The sequence below is a fragment of the Hippopotamus amphibius genome, chromosome 11 (assembly GCF_030028045.1).
Source record: "Hippopotamus amphibius kiboko isolate mHipAmp2 chromosome 11, mHipAmp2.hap2, whole genome shotgun sequence".
Lineage (NCBI taxonomy): Eukaryota > Metazoa > Chordata > Mammalia > Artiodactyla > Hippopotamidae > Hippopotamus > Hippopotamus amphibius.
In genome coordinates, this window is record NC_080196.1 from 63268297 (window position 1) to 63285193 (window position 16897).

General features: G+C 38.3%; 1 protein-coding gene across 2 annotated transcripts in view; it reads left to right on the top strand.

The window, feature by feature from the left end:
* The window catches only part of RPRD1A (regulation of nuclear pre-mRNA domain containing 1A), a 68612-nt gene extending 52129 nt beyond the window's left edge, over positions 1-16483 (top strand). Inside the window, exons 7-8 of one of the 2 annotated variants that reach the window (XM_057700687.1) lie at positions 12161-12358; positions 14473-16483. In XM_057700687.1, coding sequence (XP_057556670.1) covers positions 12161-12310 — 150 coding nt within the window. In that variant the 3' untranslated portion in view covers positions 12311-12358; positions 14473-16483. Of the gene's footprint in view, positions 1-12160 lie in introns of both variants that reach the window. The other variant, XM_057700686.1, reaches the window with a different exon arrangement.
* Positions 16484-16897: the final 414 nt, after the last annotated feature.

Below are 16897 nucleotides of genomic sequence, written 5' to 3' on the forward strand. Positions count from 1 at the left end.
AGGAGAAACTTATGTCATTCACACTGACATAATCTCACAGAAGGAATTCTGTCAGGCATAACTTCCTAAAGCAAAATCTTTGTAAAGCATCTCAGATTTGGTCATGCTTAGATCAGGTTATGGAGAAAGGCACTGCTTCAAAGCAAAACCAGTTCCATTCTTGAAACCTTTCTAATATCCAGTGATCTTATTCCAATATAAAGTAATATTCTTGGGTGTTTTTTAGGATTAATAAACTTAGTACATTTTTAAATTGAGGTAATTTACATACAGTGAAATGAACATATATTAACTAGGTAGGTCATTATCAGTAAATTTGATAACCTTTGATAACTTATTAGATGGTAAACACATTATGCTACAGTAATGTGTTTTATATTCTAATTCCTAATGAAATTTTAGTTAACCTTTTGACTTTTGGGATCATAGCTAAATGTATTCATTTTTCTTTGAATAAAAAAAGATGTGTTCATGAAATCTCAGAGAGATTATAAAAGATGAGAACATGGCCATTTTTAACCTGTTTTGAGTTGCCAGCGACTTTGAAAAGTGCAAATTTGCTTAAAAGTTCAGTTGAACTACGGCTGCCTCTAATATGTATGTTTGGCTCACAGTTCAGTTGAACTATGGCTGCCTCTAATATCTATGTTTGGCTCACAGTATGTTGGGCTGCCTCTAATATGTATGTTTGGCTCACAGTTCTATACGGCTGCCTCTAATATGTATGTCTGGCTCATTGGTCCATAACTAGTGCAGATTGAACGGGAATCGGTGGATCTTGCATTGCTTTTATTATCACTTTTCTCTGCTTAAAAATTTCCACTGTCAGTTCCTACACTTATATTCCTCTAAGCTAACTGCATCAAATGATCAGGACCTGGTTTGCATCACTTTGTGGAAGAAAGCAGGAGTCATGTAGCTACTAGTCAGCATGGAGACGTAGCTGTGGTAACATAAACAGTGTTAAGCTACACTGAGTGTTCAGAATATGGGAAGTAAGTTCTGTTTCATTGGATACTGGTTAAACCACAGCTGCATTTATGTATTCAACTCGGACTGGATTCTGCATTAGGAAAGGGAATTAACTTACTGCAGTGTATTCAGAGACAGGGGCCAAGATGGCAGAGGAAATGGAAACAAAATACGTTGGAAAACAGTTGAACAAATGGGGGTATCAGGTCAGACTTGAGGACAGGCATAATTTATGTGTCACCTGTCTTTAGATGCTTTGAAAGCTATCAGAAGAGAAGAGTTAGTTTTATGTAAGAAGGCAGAACTAGGACCAGTGGATATCTTCCAGGTGACAAGCAAGACCACTCTGCCAGTTAGAACTGGGGCCAGTTAGAACTGGCCTGATGTGAAAGGACTAATTAATAAATGATGAGTTTCAGCCTCAGCTATCTACATCTACAGCACACCTTAAAGACAGTCCAAATCCTGGCTGGATTAATGTAAAACCTCACAATAAAGATCTGTTTACCTCAGTTTTTATTCCCTGGTAATCATGTTAAGCTTTTGAAAAAATTACAAAGCATGCCAAGAGGCAAGAAACAGTCTGAAGAGGCAAAACAAGGATCAGAAACAGATTCTTGCACAACACAAGTTTTGGAATCATCAGTTCAGGAATTTAGAATAACTGATTAATAGGTTAACAGCTCTAATGAAAAGTAGACACCATTCAAGAACAGGTTTAAATAGAGGTGAACATGCTTAAGAAATACTCGAGGGGCTTCCCTAGTGGCGCAGTAGTTAAGAATCCGCCTGCCAATGCAGGGGACACGGGTTTGATCTCTGACCCAGGAAGATCCCACATGCCATGGAGCAACTAAGCCCATGTGCCTCAGCTACTGAGCCCACATGCCATAACTATTGAAGCCAATGCACCTAGAACCCATGCTCCACAACAAGAGAAGCCCCTACAATGAGAAGCCCGTGCACCACAACGAAGAGTAGCCCCTGCTTTCTGCAACTAGAGAAAGCCCATGTGCAGCAACGAAGACCCAACACAGCCAATAAAATAAATTTGTTTAAAAAAAAAAGACTAAAGCAAATTTTAAGTGCTAGAAGTAAAGACTGACAAATGACGAGTGCCTTTGATGATCAGCTCAGTAGGCTGCACACTGCTGAGGAAAACAATCCAATGAGCTTGATAATCGGTCAATAGAAACTTTCCTTACTGAAATGCAAAAGAAATAGAACAACAAGCAACAACCTCCCCTCACAAACAAAAGAAAATAAAAACCAAACCCAGAACATTCAAGAATTGTGGCACAGTTTGGAAAAGTGTAACATACGTGTGCTTTGAATATCGAAAGGAGAACAACTGAAGCAGAAGAAATATTTGAAGTAATAATGGCCAAGAAGTTACAAAAAATCTAGTCTGCACTTAGGCATGTCATATTCAAACTGCAGAAGACAAAAGGCAACGAGAAAACCTTGAAAAAAGCTAGAGGGGAAAAAAACATCCTCCTGTGGGATGAGAATTACAGTGCACTTCTCAGCAGAACCACACAAGCGAGAAGGGGGTGGGGTGAAAAGTGTGGAAGGGAAACGCCAACCTAAAATTCTATATCCAGTGAAACTGTTCTTTAAAAGTGAAGGATAAATAGTGTTTACTGTTACTGAAGGTGGTTAAGGGGAGGTTGAATGACAAGGATGAGAAATGTTGGGTCTAATGTTTGGCAAACTGTATTCTATACATAACTAGCTCAGGAGATGGTAGTATGTATTCAGCAAATATGTATTTCAGTGTTTTTGAGGAATGTTACAAACCAGGTTCCCTTGGAGCTTCACTCTGGACTTGAGCATATTGGAGATTGGAGCAGGGATGTAGCAAAGAAACTATGTGTGCTCCCAAACAGCCCAGAACCTCTGATTTATGGCCTGCCTGTTAAAGCCTTTTGTAACAATGTTCCATGGGACACCCAATTTGGGAAATGCCAAGTTAGCTGACCTCCATGACCCTGAGAGAGTAACTGGGTAATATGTACTAAGGGAGTGAGATGAAAAGGTTGCACAGAAAATGAAAATAATTTAACTAAAAGTTCACACAAAGTGAAAATTTAAAGGAAGCATGATTGTCTGCTTCCTAATTTGAATATCAGACAAGTAGAAGGTTAATTTGTTGTATCTCACTTCCTTAAATTCCTTCTTCCCACTTGATTTTGAAGTTGTTTACAGAGAAATGGCCTCAATTATATGCCGCCTATCAGCTCCTGGCTCCCCCTCCCCTTCCAAGGTCAAAACTGATAATTAGTGATAGGTTCAACATTCCTGGAATATTGGTCATCATTCATGATTGGACTAGCCTCTTGCCTTTTCTTGTTTCTTTTCCCTTCTGTCTTCTCTCAGTTGCTGCTATTACTGTTATTGGTCCCTCTTTTGTTTAAAAAAAAGAAAAAGTCTCTAGGCCCATATGCTGTTATTCATGAGAAAGTGACAGCGCCTCCTGCATCTCTGGGGATTCCAGAGATGCTTTAATGGCAGAATTAGACTGCCTAACACAAGGCATAGTTTGTCTCCCTAACATATTGGAGTTTGAGTTTTAGGGACATGACTGTTTGTCCTGGACTGTGGTGATCTTATATTTGTTGTAAGGTAGATTTCAGTTGGATAACACACTTGTTCAGAATACCCATCCCAATAACAATTCCAAGATATGAGAGGCAGGATAGCATAATGGTTAAGAGTGAGGACTCTGAAGCCGGACTGTCTAGGTTTGAAGCCTTCTTTGTCCGTATCTATTGACTTAGACAAAGTTTCTTGGCTAGTTGTTAATTGTGCTTTAGTTTTTTTAATCTGTAATGCATGGATAATGATAGTCTCTACCTATGAAGATTAAATGGACCACATAGAACAGCGTTTGGCATTTAGTAAGCACATCAGATTTTTGGTTAGGGTCACACTCGGTGAGTCTAGAAATGTATAAAGCTTACTTATAACAGTATCTACCCTCATTACAATGTAGCACTGGGATTTTTTAAAACCCAGTTAATACCCAGGTAGGCATTGGGTTCCTTGCAGAAAACTTAGTCCCTGAGAAAATATTAAATCTTTTTTCTATTTGTTAATCCAGGAGGCTAATGACCCTTTGTGGTAATAGAATAATTATAGCATTAACAGGTGGGAATTACCTATATCAAGGATATTTTAAAAATAAAATCTGCTTTTAGAATACTTAAGTGAATGATAGTAATTCCTCAAAGGAACTAAAAGATATAAGACAGTATGTTAAATGGCATTCATTTACATTAAAGTATTTCCCACTTTAAGGTGACTTTTCTGCAGATGGTCAAGGAAAAATGGCTCCATCAGAAACGTGTAGGATAATATGAAAATAAATGAGAAGGGATTTGATATTTTACTTTTAAAATATTTTAATTATATATACATTAGTTTTTAACAATTGCAGGACTAGATTCCCAAGCTAAGTTTAGGTATTTGTTTTCTAGAAGACAAATTAGGGAAAAACCACTGAGATCTTTACCTGCTTTACATTCTTCCCTGGAGATGGTGAAAGACTTCAGTAATCTCCCCAACCTCATGGAATTTCTTGGCCTTGTTTAAGAAAAAAAGTGGTATTTTAAAAATCTTGATTGATACATCAATTAACTTTTCTTATCTAACCCTAGCAAAGAGCCCCAACCCCAGGGTATGCAAAATGAAGTAAATTATAGTGGATCCTGAAAATTAAGAATCGCAGGTTCAAATTAGTTATATTGAAGAAAGTCACTTAAGAAAGACTTGTGCTGTTAACATCAGAAGAGATGCAAAAACATAATGACATACATATCAAAAACGAAAACCATTTAGGGGTCTGCAGAAAAACAAAAGAAACCAGGATTGTGAAGATTACCATCAACCTAAGGGGTTCTATAATATGTTCTGACGATTATGTTTTGATACTATTTTGAATGACGATAACTAGCTCTACCTTTAATGTTAACTTGTTCTTTTGTGACCTAAGAACCCACTTATTTTATTCTCAAATATGTAATTACTATGAAGACTGGTTAAAAATGATGTAGTAGATAAGTTTTAAGTAGCCAGAGCTGAATCAATCAGATTTCAGACTAAGGAAACATACAGTGAGATATGAAGGGAGAAATTAAATTGCTTAGGTGTTTGTATAGATACACCTTGTGGAATACTATGGAAATAAGACATCATATGGAAATACTACATCACTATTTCCACCTTTAAGAAATACTATTTCTTAAATAGTATTTATTAGAGAAAGTCTTTAACCATCATGGTAGGATGCCCATGTTTTTCTTGGCTGAAAAAAATATCCTAGTATGTCTTTTAAAACTGGGGGTTGTCCAGCCTGATCATATTGTTATACTTGAAAGGGACCCTAAAGATTGATTCCTTAAATGAGAAGTGAGAGAGAATGACTGATCAAAGCCTTGTTTTCAGAGCATTCTGGAATCTGGATTATGCTCAAACTTGCTTCCTACAAAAGCTACAAAGCTTGCTCACTAGAATCATGATTGGGCTTCCTAACTTGTATTCCTTTTTCTGCTGTAGCAGCTGTCTCTCAGGAAGTGGGTAAGAGGGAAGGGGCTGTAACATTGTAGGCATGAGGCTTGAAATTGTTTACCATAGCCTTTAATGGCCACTAAAGATCCACATGTTGGTACAGTTGAGATTCTCCAAGTGAAATTCTCTGACTTCTTTTAAAGTCAGTGTCATCTGTGAAAGAAAGTAGAATTATTAGTAGCATTTGCAAGAAGGTAGCCCTTATATATATATAAATTCAGAGAAAGTTATGGATTTTGAGCAACTGGAATGTTAGAGCAACTGTATCTGTGTCAGCCCTAAAATGAATAAGAACTCCGAATTTCAGGAAGTTTATCCTCTTAGCTGTTCTTGGTGCAAGATGGCTCTGATACCACTCCAGAATGATAACCACAGTTATATGGCACTTCATAATTTGAAAACTTCCAGGGACTTCCCTGGTGGTGCAGTGGTTGAGAATATGCCTGCCAATGCAGAGAACAGGGGTTCAGTCCCTGGTCTGGGAAGATCCCGCATGCAGGAGAGTAATTAGGCCTGTGCATCACAACTAGTGAGCCTGTGTGCTGCAGCTACCAAAGCCCACATGCCTGGAGCCTGTGCTCTGCAACAGGAGAGGCCACCACAGTGAGAACCCTGAGGACCTCAATGAAGAGTAGCCCCTGCTCACTGCAACTAGAGAAAAGCCCATGCGCAGCAACAAAGACCCAACACAACCTAAATAAATAGATAAATTAAAAAAAAAAAATTTGAAAACTTACATGTGAACTTATTTAAGCCTCACAGCCCAATAAAATAGATACACATATTTTACAAAGGAAGCAGCTGAGGCTTAGATAATCTTAGGGCACCCTTGCCTAAGATTACAGGTAGTAAATTGAGGAGGCCATACTTTTATCCAGATCTTTCGGCTTAATGCCCAGGAGAATTGACTCAGGACCTTTTCATACCCAGTGCTCTGCTGAACAGTGTAAGGAATATAGATACACACAAAGTGTGTTTCCCTCCTAATTGTCGACATGAAAGTTGGAAAACAGTATAGTAGTATTTAAGTTCAGAAATAACTTGAATAGTAGCAGGTCATAGGAAGTTAGTGTGAAACTAAAGCAGGAAAATTTTCTGTGGTGAAGGTCTTAAAATAGGTCTTGTAAAATGGAGATTTGGACACAATATATACTCAATATTAGCTATAAAGAACAGCCTTTCTACTGGTGGTTCAGATTTCAACCTAGCTCTAACCCACTTTCCCTGCACACAAGTTTAGAGCACACACCTCCTAATTCATTCATGTTGAAGTATAGTCAGACTTGAGGGTTTACAGTTTTAGGGTGGTGGTGGTGATAGTGGCCAGTAAATTAAGAACAAAAATATAGGCTTGTTGATTTGGGGGGATAGTGAGAGAGAAGTAAAGTGACTGATGTAAACAGGTGACAGGAAATGAGGTAAAGCATTGGTTCCTGAAGTGGCAGCTGATTTTTCAGCAGAAACTATCTGCAGGCCAGAAGGGAGTGGCAGGATATATGTAAAGTGATGAAAGGGAAAAACCAGCAACCAAGAATACTCTACCCAGCAAGACTGTTCAGGTTTGATGGAGAAATAAAAAACTTTACAGACAAGTAACAGGTAAAAGAATTCAGCACCACCAAACCAACTTTACAACAAATGTTAAAGGAACTTCTCTAGGTGAAAAAGAAAAGGCCACAACTAGAAAAAAAACTATGGAATGAAAAAGCTCACAGGTAAAGGCAAACATGTAGTAACGGTAGGAAATCATCCACACACACAAAGACAAAAATAGAAAAAAAAAAAAAAAGTAAAGTCATCTGTGTCCACAATAAGGAGTTAAGGGATACACAAAACAAAATGTAAAATATATCAAAAACAGTTATTGTGAGGGGAGGTGAGTACAAATGTAGGATATTTTTAATGCATTTGAAATTAAGAGATCAGCAGCTTAGAGCTGATCACATATCTACAATAGGTGTAAACGCAAAAAAGAAGAATCCAAACAGTGCTGAAGATAGTTGTCAAATCACAGGAGAAGAGAACAAAAGGACAGTGGGAGGGATAAATTTGGAATTTGCGATGAACAGATACAGACTACTATATGTAAAACAGATAACGAACCTACTGTATAGCAAGGGAACTATATTCAGTATCTTGTAATCTATAATGGAAAAGGATCTGTAAAAGGATATATATACAGATATATTCTCAAATATCTATCATATATAACTGAATCATTTTTGTTGTATATCTGAAACGTAAGTCAACTATACTTCAATTGAAAAAAAAAAGACTTTTAAACACACAGAATAGTCAAAACACTATACCTTTGCAGTAAAAGCAGTATCCATCAGTTCAGTATTACTAAGGGAAGGGACTTAATTTTTTGCTTTGGCTTTTCAGAAGTTTTTTTAACCTTAAAATTCAGGTCCTTCCCCTTTGCAGCTGGAACAGAGCTGAACTATTTTAGGGAAAAAAGTTATTTAGATTAAAACACAAAATCTTTTGAAAGCCGTTTTGGCAAAATATAGTTTTAGTTAGAAAAGAATGAGAAAACTGAAAGGCACTTACCTGTAGTGGCCTTATCTATTGATGAGTTTATCAGATTAGCCTACCACACCTCTGACTTTCCCTGATACCTACATGCCACTGTGTCTACTTTGTGTTTTCTCTTTCATGCTAGGGTAATTTTTTTGGTTTACTAAGAATAAAAAGATATTTCTTCTCCCCGACTCCAGCTTTTCTTGAGGTAAAATTGTATTATATTTAAAGTGTACGATGGGATCATTTGACACACGTTTTCTTTGTGAAATGATTACCACAGTCAGGTTAAGTAATACATTCATCACTTCACATCATTGCTGTTTTTCCTCCCCCCCCCCCCCTTTGGTGATGAGAACACAAGGTCTACTCTCTTAGCAGATATCAAATGTACAACACAGTATTAACTATAATCACCATCTGTGCATTAGGTCTCCAGAACATATTCATTTCATAACTGAAGGCTTGTACCCTTTGACCAGCATCTCCCCATCTGCCTCCACCACCCCAGTCCCTGGTCACCATCATTCTACTCTGTTTCAATGAGTTCATCTTTTTTTTAAAGGTCCACATATAAGTGAGATTATGTAGTATTTGTCTGTCTGGCCAATTTCACTTAGCGTAATGTCGTCTAGGTTTGTCCAGGTTGTTACAAATGACAGAATTTCCTTCATTCTCATGGCTAAATATTCCATTGTACATATGTACCACATCTTTATCCATTCATCTGTTGACAGAGACTTGGGTTGGTTCCGTATCTTGACTATTGTGAATAATGCTGTGATGAACCCGGGAGTGCAGGTATCTCTTCCATATACTGATTTTGTTTTGAGGTCAGTGTTAGATGTTTGTTCTGACACCAGGAAGGTGCTGTTTTACTGCCTGTTTCTTTCCTCGTGCAAAATCTTTGAGTCAGGGCTGTGGAATTAGGAGTCAGGACAATGGCCAGCTTTTCTTTAAGTGATGCCACTGCTATAGGAGCTGAGCTCTTGGTGAAGGGGGTGGGGTGCAGGAGCCTGTGTTCCTCTTAGCTTGCCTCTTCTCATGAAGACCACCACCTCCTGAATCGGGGGCAAGGGTTATGGGTGCCCCAGTATTCTCAGCTTCCACGTCCAGGTAAAACCTCTGTTTCATGGAGTGGGGCTGAGCAGAAGAAGGGAGCCCTCAGGCTCTTAAACTTAAAATTTTTGAACCCTTAATCCTCTTTTTTTCTACTTGTAAAGTAGCCTTGACTTTCCCTCCACATTGCTGTATTTTATTCTCCGATTGCCCAGCTTTATTTTCTTCATTGTATTTGTACCTGAAGTAATATTTATGTTTTTCTGTGCCTCCTTCCCCCTGAAATGTTAGCTTTGTAAAGGCAGGAGACCTCATGTGTTTTAACACTGTTATCTCCAGTGCTTAATAAATATATAGTAGCCATATGCCAGGGACTGCTGTCACAGGCACTCCAGTCTTGTAGGGCAGAGAGGGGGATTGTAAATAGAGAGTCACAACATTTTTCTAAAAGTGCTGTGAAAGAGGAGAGTGTATTCATGGTGCTGTGATGATTCTGATGTAAGAGAATTACTATTATTATTGTACATCAGAGTCAAAACAATATACACATCTGATTGTAAGCATCATTGCCGTGCGAAACCAATCTGTGGAATCTCGGAGCCTCTTTCTAGACCACCAGTGAGGCAATTTAAAACTTTTAGGACTATGGTCTGGATCATAGAACTGGGTAGTTAATCAGGTTTCATCTGGCGTTTTCTTCAGGCTAGCATCAGGTAGTTAACCAGAGCTACTTAAATCTTTTTTGTTTTTCAGGTGAAAGCCTTCCTGTGACAGTAGCAGAATGCTTTTGATTACTACTTCTGTTCCTAATTTTGGAAAGCATGATTTTACTCACTTGTGAAGGATAATCACTCTCCTCACAGGATTATTGAGAGGATTGAATGAGTTCATATTTTAATGCCTGGCATATAATGGACATTCAATAAACGGCAGCTTTTGTTTATGTTTACCTTTTTTTTTTTGTATGCAGTGTTACCAGTTGGTTAGAAGGCTTTTAATTGCCACAGAGCCTTTGAATCAGAGGATTAAGATAAATCTTAATAATTGAAGAACACCCTATCTGGACACTAGAAACTAGAAATTAGGGTGGGCAGCTATGCCTACTAAAGGCACATAAGACGTTTCTCAAAACACGTAGCCTCCAGAGGAGCGGAGAGTAGTTCTGAGCATGTTTGAACAGCGTCTGGATATATCATGCTGACTCTGGAGGACTTTAGATATTACTTACTAAAGAATGATTTAGGAAGGACAGTTGGGACAGATGGAGATATGCGTTTGCCCCCCTCCCAGCATGTTCTGAGGAAGAAACGTGTGCTAAAAAGTACGCATCTGGAATGAAATACTCTGGTGCTTCTCTTTGTGTGCAGCTCTGAGCTATCATGCTGAAACCTACCTGGTGTTCCAGTGTGTCACTAAGCAAAGGGAAAAGGGAGCAGGAAAATCTTACCTTGAGGTTATAGATCCCTATTTAACTCTCTTTTATTCAGCTTTGATCTTCATGATGGGTTAGAAATGCAGGGACAGGCAGACATGGCAAAAATTGACACCTCTCTTACATGCCCAAAGCTATCCTAGAACAAGTCCAACTTTCAACCTTGCCTGCTTTGTCTGCCAGTGTTCCCAGTTCCCCATGCTTCAGAAACCTTCTCCTTTCCCCCATTTCCTTAGAGAAGTTGGGATATAGTAATTCTGACAAACTCCTTTCCCCAGATGTAGTTATTCTTTAAAAGAGGAGGCTCGATAATACAAAGAAACTTCAATAACTGATTTCATTTAGGAAAACCCATAGAGAGAAGTAGCTCACAAGTTGGGTGTGTATTAGCATCCTTTGGGTGAGCTTTTACAAAATTCAAGAGCTCTGGACCCACTTCCAGAGATTCTCATTTAATTGATAGATGTGAGGCTGGCGTTCTCTTGAAAATCTTGAGTTTCCTTAAAGACTTCTAGGTGATTCCGTCAGAGTTGAGAAACAACTAGAGAAGACGGGCTTTTTGTGGATAGGCCTTCTACCCCAGATGAAAGCTTACCACTCACCTGCTCTGTCTTGTTTGTGAGATCACCCTTAGTCAGAGGGAGGGAAAAGGTTCTAGTCTTTATAGAGGAAATAATACCCATTTTCTAGATTCCCCGCTTCGCATCCCACCTCTACTAGGTGATGGAGTAAAGAAGGTTCCTCTCTCCTTGTTGAAGTCTGGACACTTCCGGTAAAAGATACTTCCACTGCAGAGAATGGGCTGTTTCTCCCTAAGCCAGACATGATCTTGATTAGTTTCCAGTCTCTGACTCCTTAGGCTACGGTTTGCAGGGTTTCCTAACTTTTTTTTTTCTTTTTTTCTTTGTGCCATTGTAATACTTTGGTGATCCAGTGAAGCCTTGTACCCCTTCTCAAGTTACATATTTTAAATATAGAAAATAAAATGCATAGCATTTTACAATGGAAACAAGTTATATTGAAGTATAGTTATTGAAATAATAAAATTTGTACAGTAATATATGCTTCTTTACTGATGTATTAAATAACATCTAGCAGCTGGTCTAATGATTTCAAAGTAGCGGTAAATGTAAGCAGTACTTTAAGGTAGATGTGAAACACTGTGGTTAACATTGACGCAGCTGGTTCCTATTAGAGAGACGCTCACAGGCACTGGTAATACTCCTGTGGTTTGTTGCCAACATTCACGTTGAAAACAGCGCTAAACTTCAGTTTAGGTTTGTGAAAATAAACGTATACTTTTTCTTATCCAAGCTCCGGTATACCTGAAAATGTTATATGGTGCGGTTAGGTATATTAATATGTTAGTCTTCTTTTTACAGGTGTGAAATAACAGCTTAAGGTTGTAGTTTTTCATAATAACAATAATGAGTTCACCTACTTATTTCCCAAGTCCCTCTTTTGATCCTGAAGCTCACATTATAATCTTATTATTCAGCATAAACTGAGTGCTTTACCAGATTTTATGCAGAGCGTTACCTAGAAAAGCTAGATAGCTCTTCTCTGAACTCCCAGAATGCTCATGAGAGTGGTTTGATGTTACAGGAATACAAGCGCAAGTTAGCCAGAGTTTCCCTGGTGCGCAAAGAACTCAGGTCCCGGATCCAGAGCCTGCCGGACTTATCGCGATTGCCCAATGTCACTGGCAGCCACATGCACCTGCCCTTTGCGGGCGACATCTACAGTGAAGATTGACGACCAGTCTCTTTCCAGGGCCCAGGACTTTGCAAGAGATGGAGACAGGTTAAGTGGATAGTCCTGTAGTGTTATTTTTGTATATTGTTGAGAGAGTGACATTAACAAAAAGAAATGACAAGTAATTTATAAAATTGTTTAAAATGTTGGTTTGTTTACTATTTTATTGGTAAGTTAACATGACTTAGTTTAAACAAAGTGAATCTCTGTGTGTGTATTAATAAGCTCAAAAATAATGATTATTTTCAAAAGATCTTTTTGTAAATTTTTTTGATCCAGGGCCTTGTGAGAAATTCCATGTTTCTATTTCTTCACGTATTTTCAAATGTTTTCCTTTATTTTCTTCAGTATCTAATCACTGTATAGTATGTAATTCCTAAAGGGTAAGAACTAATCAGGAGTTGATTGAGACTTTATTATGGTATAGTTAGGACTTGATTTTAGAAGGGACTAAGAGTTCCAACTTAATTTTCACCCTTCTCCCCAACCAAAACATCAGTTCTGTGCCTCTCAATGCCTTTGATTCCTTATTCCCTAGAGGTCAGTAATTTAACACTAAACATGTATGTCATTTTGGGGGTCAGATCAGAACCTAGAGAACTTTTCCACAAGAGCATTATAGGGGTTCCATTCCAACTGCCACTGTGTAGAATAAAAGGAGTGTTAAATAGGGACCCTCTTGACTAAACTGTTTAGCATTATTTGGATAGGTTAATATGAAAATGCTTCGGAAATGTTACAAATTTTGACATTGTACCAAGAAAACAACTCTGATTCTGCAAGTGATTTTTATTTGTCAAATCAGGCTCCTTTTAACATAGTTGATCCCTTTAACATAAAGCCATTTGTGGGATTAAAAAAAGTGTGAAATAATGATACTTTACTATTCTCTTAGTCATTTACCTTTAAAAACAATAGCATTTTAGCTCTAATATCTCAAGAATCCAATATTCATTAATGTTCAGTAAAGTAGCCCGGAACATTTTTAATGTTTCCTTAAGGTTTTTGAATGACTGTATATTTGGAAATTCATCAGTGCTACACTACAGGGTAGATCTGATAAATATATTTGTATATTTAGAATTACCAAAACAAATGTACTTTTACCTTTTCTTTCTAACCCTATGTGCTAGAGCAATTGCATGCTCTCCTGCTTTCTCTTTAAATCACATTGTTAAGCAGTGGATTTTGTACTCTTTGATGACTTAGGATAAACATTTTTTTCATTCATTACATATTAACATTTTTCTTTTCGTTGTAAGAAGATTCAACTTAGTCAATAAAACATCTTTTAAATCCCACAAGCCAGTTATGTCTCACTAGTCTGAATGGCTTCACTCTTTCTCAGTATTAGAGATTATAGTTAAAATGAATTTATATGTGAAGGAGAAGGCAGATATTTATTTTTAGTAGCCAGTAGTTTTGGAACAATGCTTTTAACAGTTTGACCTCTCCAAAACAGACACACATAGAAGTAGTTTCCACCCATATATAGCTTATATTCCAAAGTTTTTTAGTCTGCTTTTGGAACTCGGGGCACATTTTTTCACAGGAACAGTAGTAATTAGGTTCCTTGTGAACACTACCACAGAAGGTTCACCCAGGAACCTAATCCACTTAACCATGAATGTACTTAACTCGCAATGTGGTTGACAAATGACTAGCAGTAGATCTTGACCAGCATTTGTAACATCACTCTTCACGAAGGAAATGGTGTGTAGCAGCCAGACTCACACATTGGGGTTTCTGTCTGTCTTATGTACCTCTGTCCCTAGGTATAGGATATGTAAGAAAAAGATTCAGTATGGGGGTGGAGGGTGTAACAAACGCACAATTATTAAAACCTGGTTATACCCATTATAAAAGTATGCCACATGAGTTAATTTGTTGTTAAAGTGAAAGCAGAAACTTGTGTATTAATTTATTTTCAGCCTCTTGACCTTATTTATGATGTGCTAACGTGTTGATTTATCCATTCAAAATACATTTTTTTCCATTTAAAACTAATTTTTAAACTATGTACTCCTGGGGAGATTTGAAACCTACTGGAAGTTTGTTGAACTATTTTCACTGTTTAAGACAGACTTCTGACTTAGATACTGATTTTAACGCCAGTATCTGCTCTAAATATTTATGATAAAAATGCATTATTTTTTTTAAAGAGCTTGATGCGATTTGTGATAAGTGATAGTACTCAGCCTGCATCCTCCCCCCAGTTTCACCCTTTGACCAGTCCTCCACAGGCCTTCGGTTGTTGGTTCATTGACTGACTGTAAGTACAAATGATGTGGTCTGGTTTAGAAGTTATGTTTTCAGCCTTATGACAGTTAACACGGTAAACCTTAGCAGGAAATAGTCTTCCTTTCTAAAAGGTAGACTACATTTTCTCAAGAAATGGGGTCAGCTGGGGGTACTGTAATACCACATTCTAAATCATGAGCATTTTCTTCACTGTACGTCTTTGAGGGCAGCTTGGCCTGGCCCCTCAAGAGAAAAGCATGTCACCTTACTTGCAGTAGGGGTATTTTGGTTTGAATGGATACCATCACTCTTTTCTCCACAAACAGTGCAGAGCGCTGTCTGGAGTGGCAATTTGAACAGATTCCCTGGCATTCCCTCTGCTCCTTCCATCACTACAGTAAGTAAAAGAACCACATGGGGGGAACCCGGGCGTCTGAGAAAATCAGCTGTGCTTAATATTAATAGCCAACCTCCCCTTGTAGGAAAACCAATCCAGGTGCAGCTATTTTGGTACCTCTTCTCACATGCACTCTGAATCAGGGCTTTTCTCTAAGAACTCCTTCAGGATCAGCAAAAGCTGGGATGACCCGGTCATCTTGATTTGCAAAATTAACATATCAAAACTAGGTTGTCAGTTGTCATTGTAGATGAGCAACTCACCTCTTATCATTATTGAACTGGTTCTGAGAAATCTTTAGAAAGAAAATACTCAGAAGTACAAATTAATTAGGAAAATTAGAATGTCCTTTCTGAATCTTCCATTCAAAAAATTTATATTATATGAAATAACATAAAGCTCTAAACTGCTTTGTATTCCATTATGAAGTAGCTCCTAAGATGTAGTCTTGTTTAATAGTTATTGCACTATATCAAAGCTTTTTAAAGCGTGAACCTAGTTCTTCTCTGTATAGAAAGGGGGCATTGTGTTACTTTCTGAATTTATTTATTCTGTATAAATACAGAATTTTTCTGTACATTTGTTGCCATCTGTAATTCCAGCCATCCACACATGAGTCTGTTCTGAGGTGGCAGTAGCACATGGGGAAGATGAAGTTTCCCTCTTTCTTTACCCCTTTTTCTTCGGTTGGATCAACAATATAAGATGTTCTTAATAAAGTTTTACGTTCTTTTTGAGATATGTAGATTATTTTTGTGAGTTGCTTAATTGGATATGGGGTGGGGAGGGAGACATTGATGGGCTGGGAGGGAAGCAAAGTCCTGGAATGTTAGGGTGAAGAAACTGCCAAAGGAGATTCTATTTGTTTGATCAATGGGAGCCAAACTTGAGTGAACATCAGAATCACCTGGAGGGCTTATTAAGCTACAGATTGCTGGGCCCCTCCCCCGGAGGTTCTGGGATAAGGCCTGATAGCTGACATTTCTAACAACTTGATGCTAATGTGGCTGAGTTCAGGGACCACGTTTTGGCAACCACTGCTCTAGACCAGCTTTCAAGTCTGTGACTTGCTTCGTGATTTAAACTTCTGGGTGATTTCAGGCAATGCCAAGTAATAAGATAATAAAGTATGGATTTTACAGCTCATTATATAGCAAGTTCCTTTCGGCAGAGAACGAAACCATGTCTTCTTTTGTGAGCTACTGCACAGCACTGCTTTCGAGTGAACAGATTCACTTGGCATCTTGAACTCCCTGGAGTACAGGTCCTCTCACCGTATCTTGAATTTAAAGCAGAATTGGAAAACACTAGAAATCCAAGGGAATCTCTAGGACAGTGTTTGCCAAATTCCTTTCATAAAACTCACTTGGGACATGTGCAGAAAGGGCACATACCTCCTGAGTCAGAATTCCTTGTGTTTCGTATCCTCTAGAAAGTACGGGAAATCTAGTCCTTAGGCCAGTGCCCCTGGTTCATTCCTGGATGGCCTCTGGTCACTTTATCTGAATCTGGGTGCTTCCCATTCCCATTCCACTTTTCCCCTCTTGCAGCAGTAGGTTTTATACCATGGAACCTGTATTCAGAGATTCAGTTTCAGAAGATTTGGGACAGGTCTGGAAATCTGCATTTTAAACAAGCCACCCAGATGATTCTGATGCAGGGAATTCTTGACTGCACTTTGAGAAACATGCCCTACAAAGCAAATTATGGCCTATAACATATAATGATGGTCAGTCACACATGTATGGTACTTACTGTACGCCGGGGCTCCTCTAAGAATTTCACATATCCTTTACGAGAGATGCTCTGATTATTCCAATTTTACATATGGGGAAGCTAAGACACAGTATAAATTCTGTGTGTCCCTGAACAGGTCAAATGGTGAAGCTGGCATTCAGACCCAGCTCCAAGTGTGACTCTGAGCCTGTGCTTCTGAAACACTACATAAT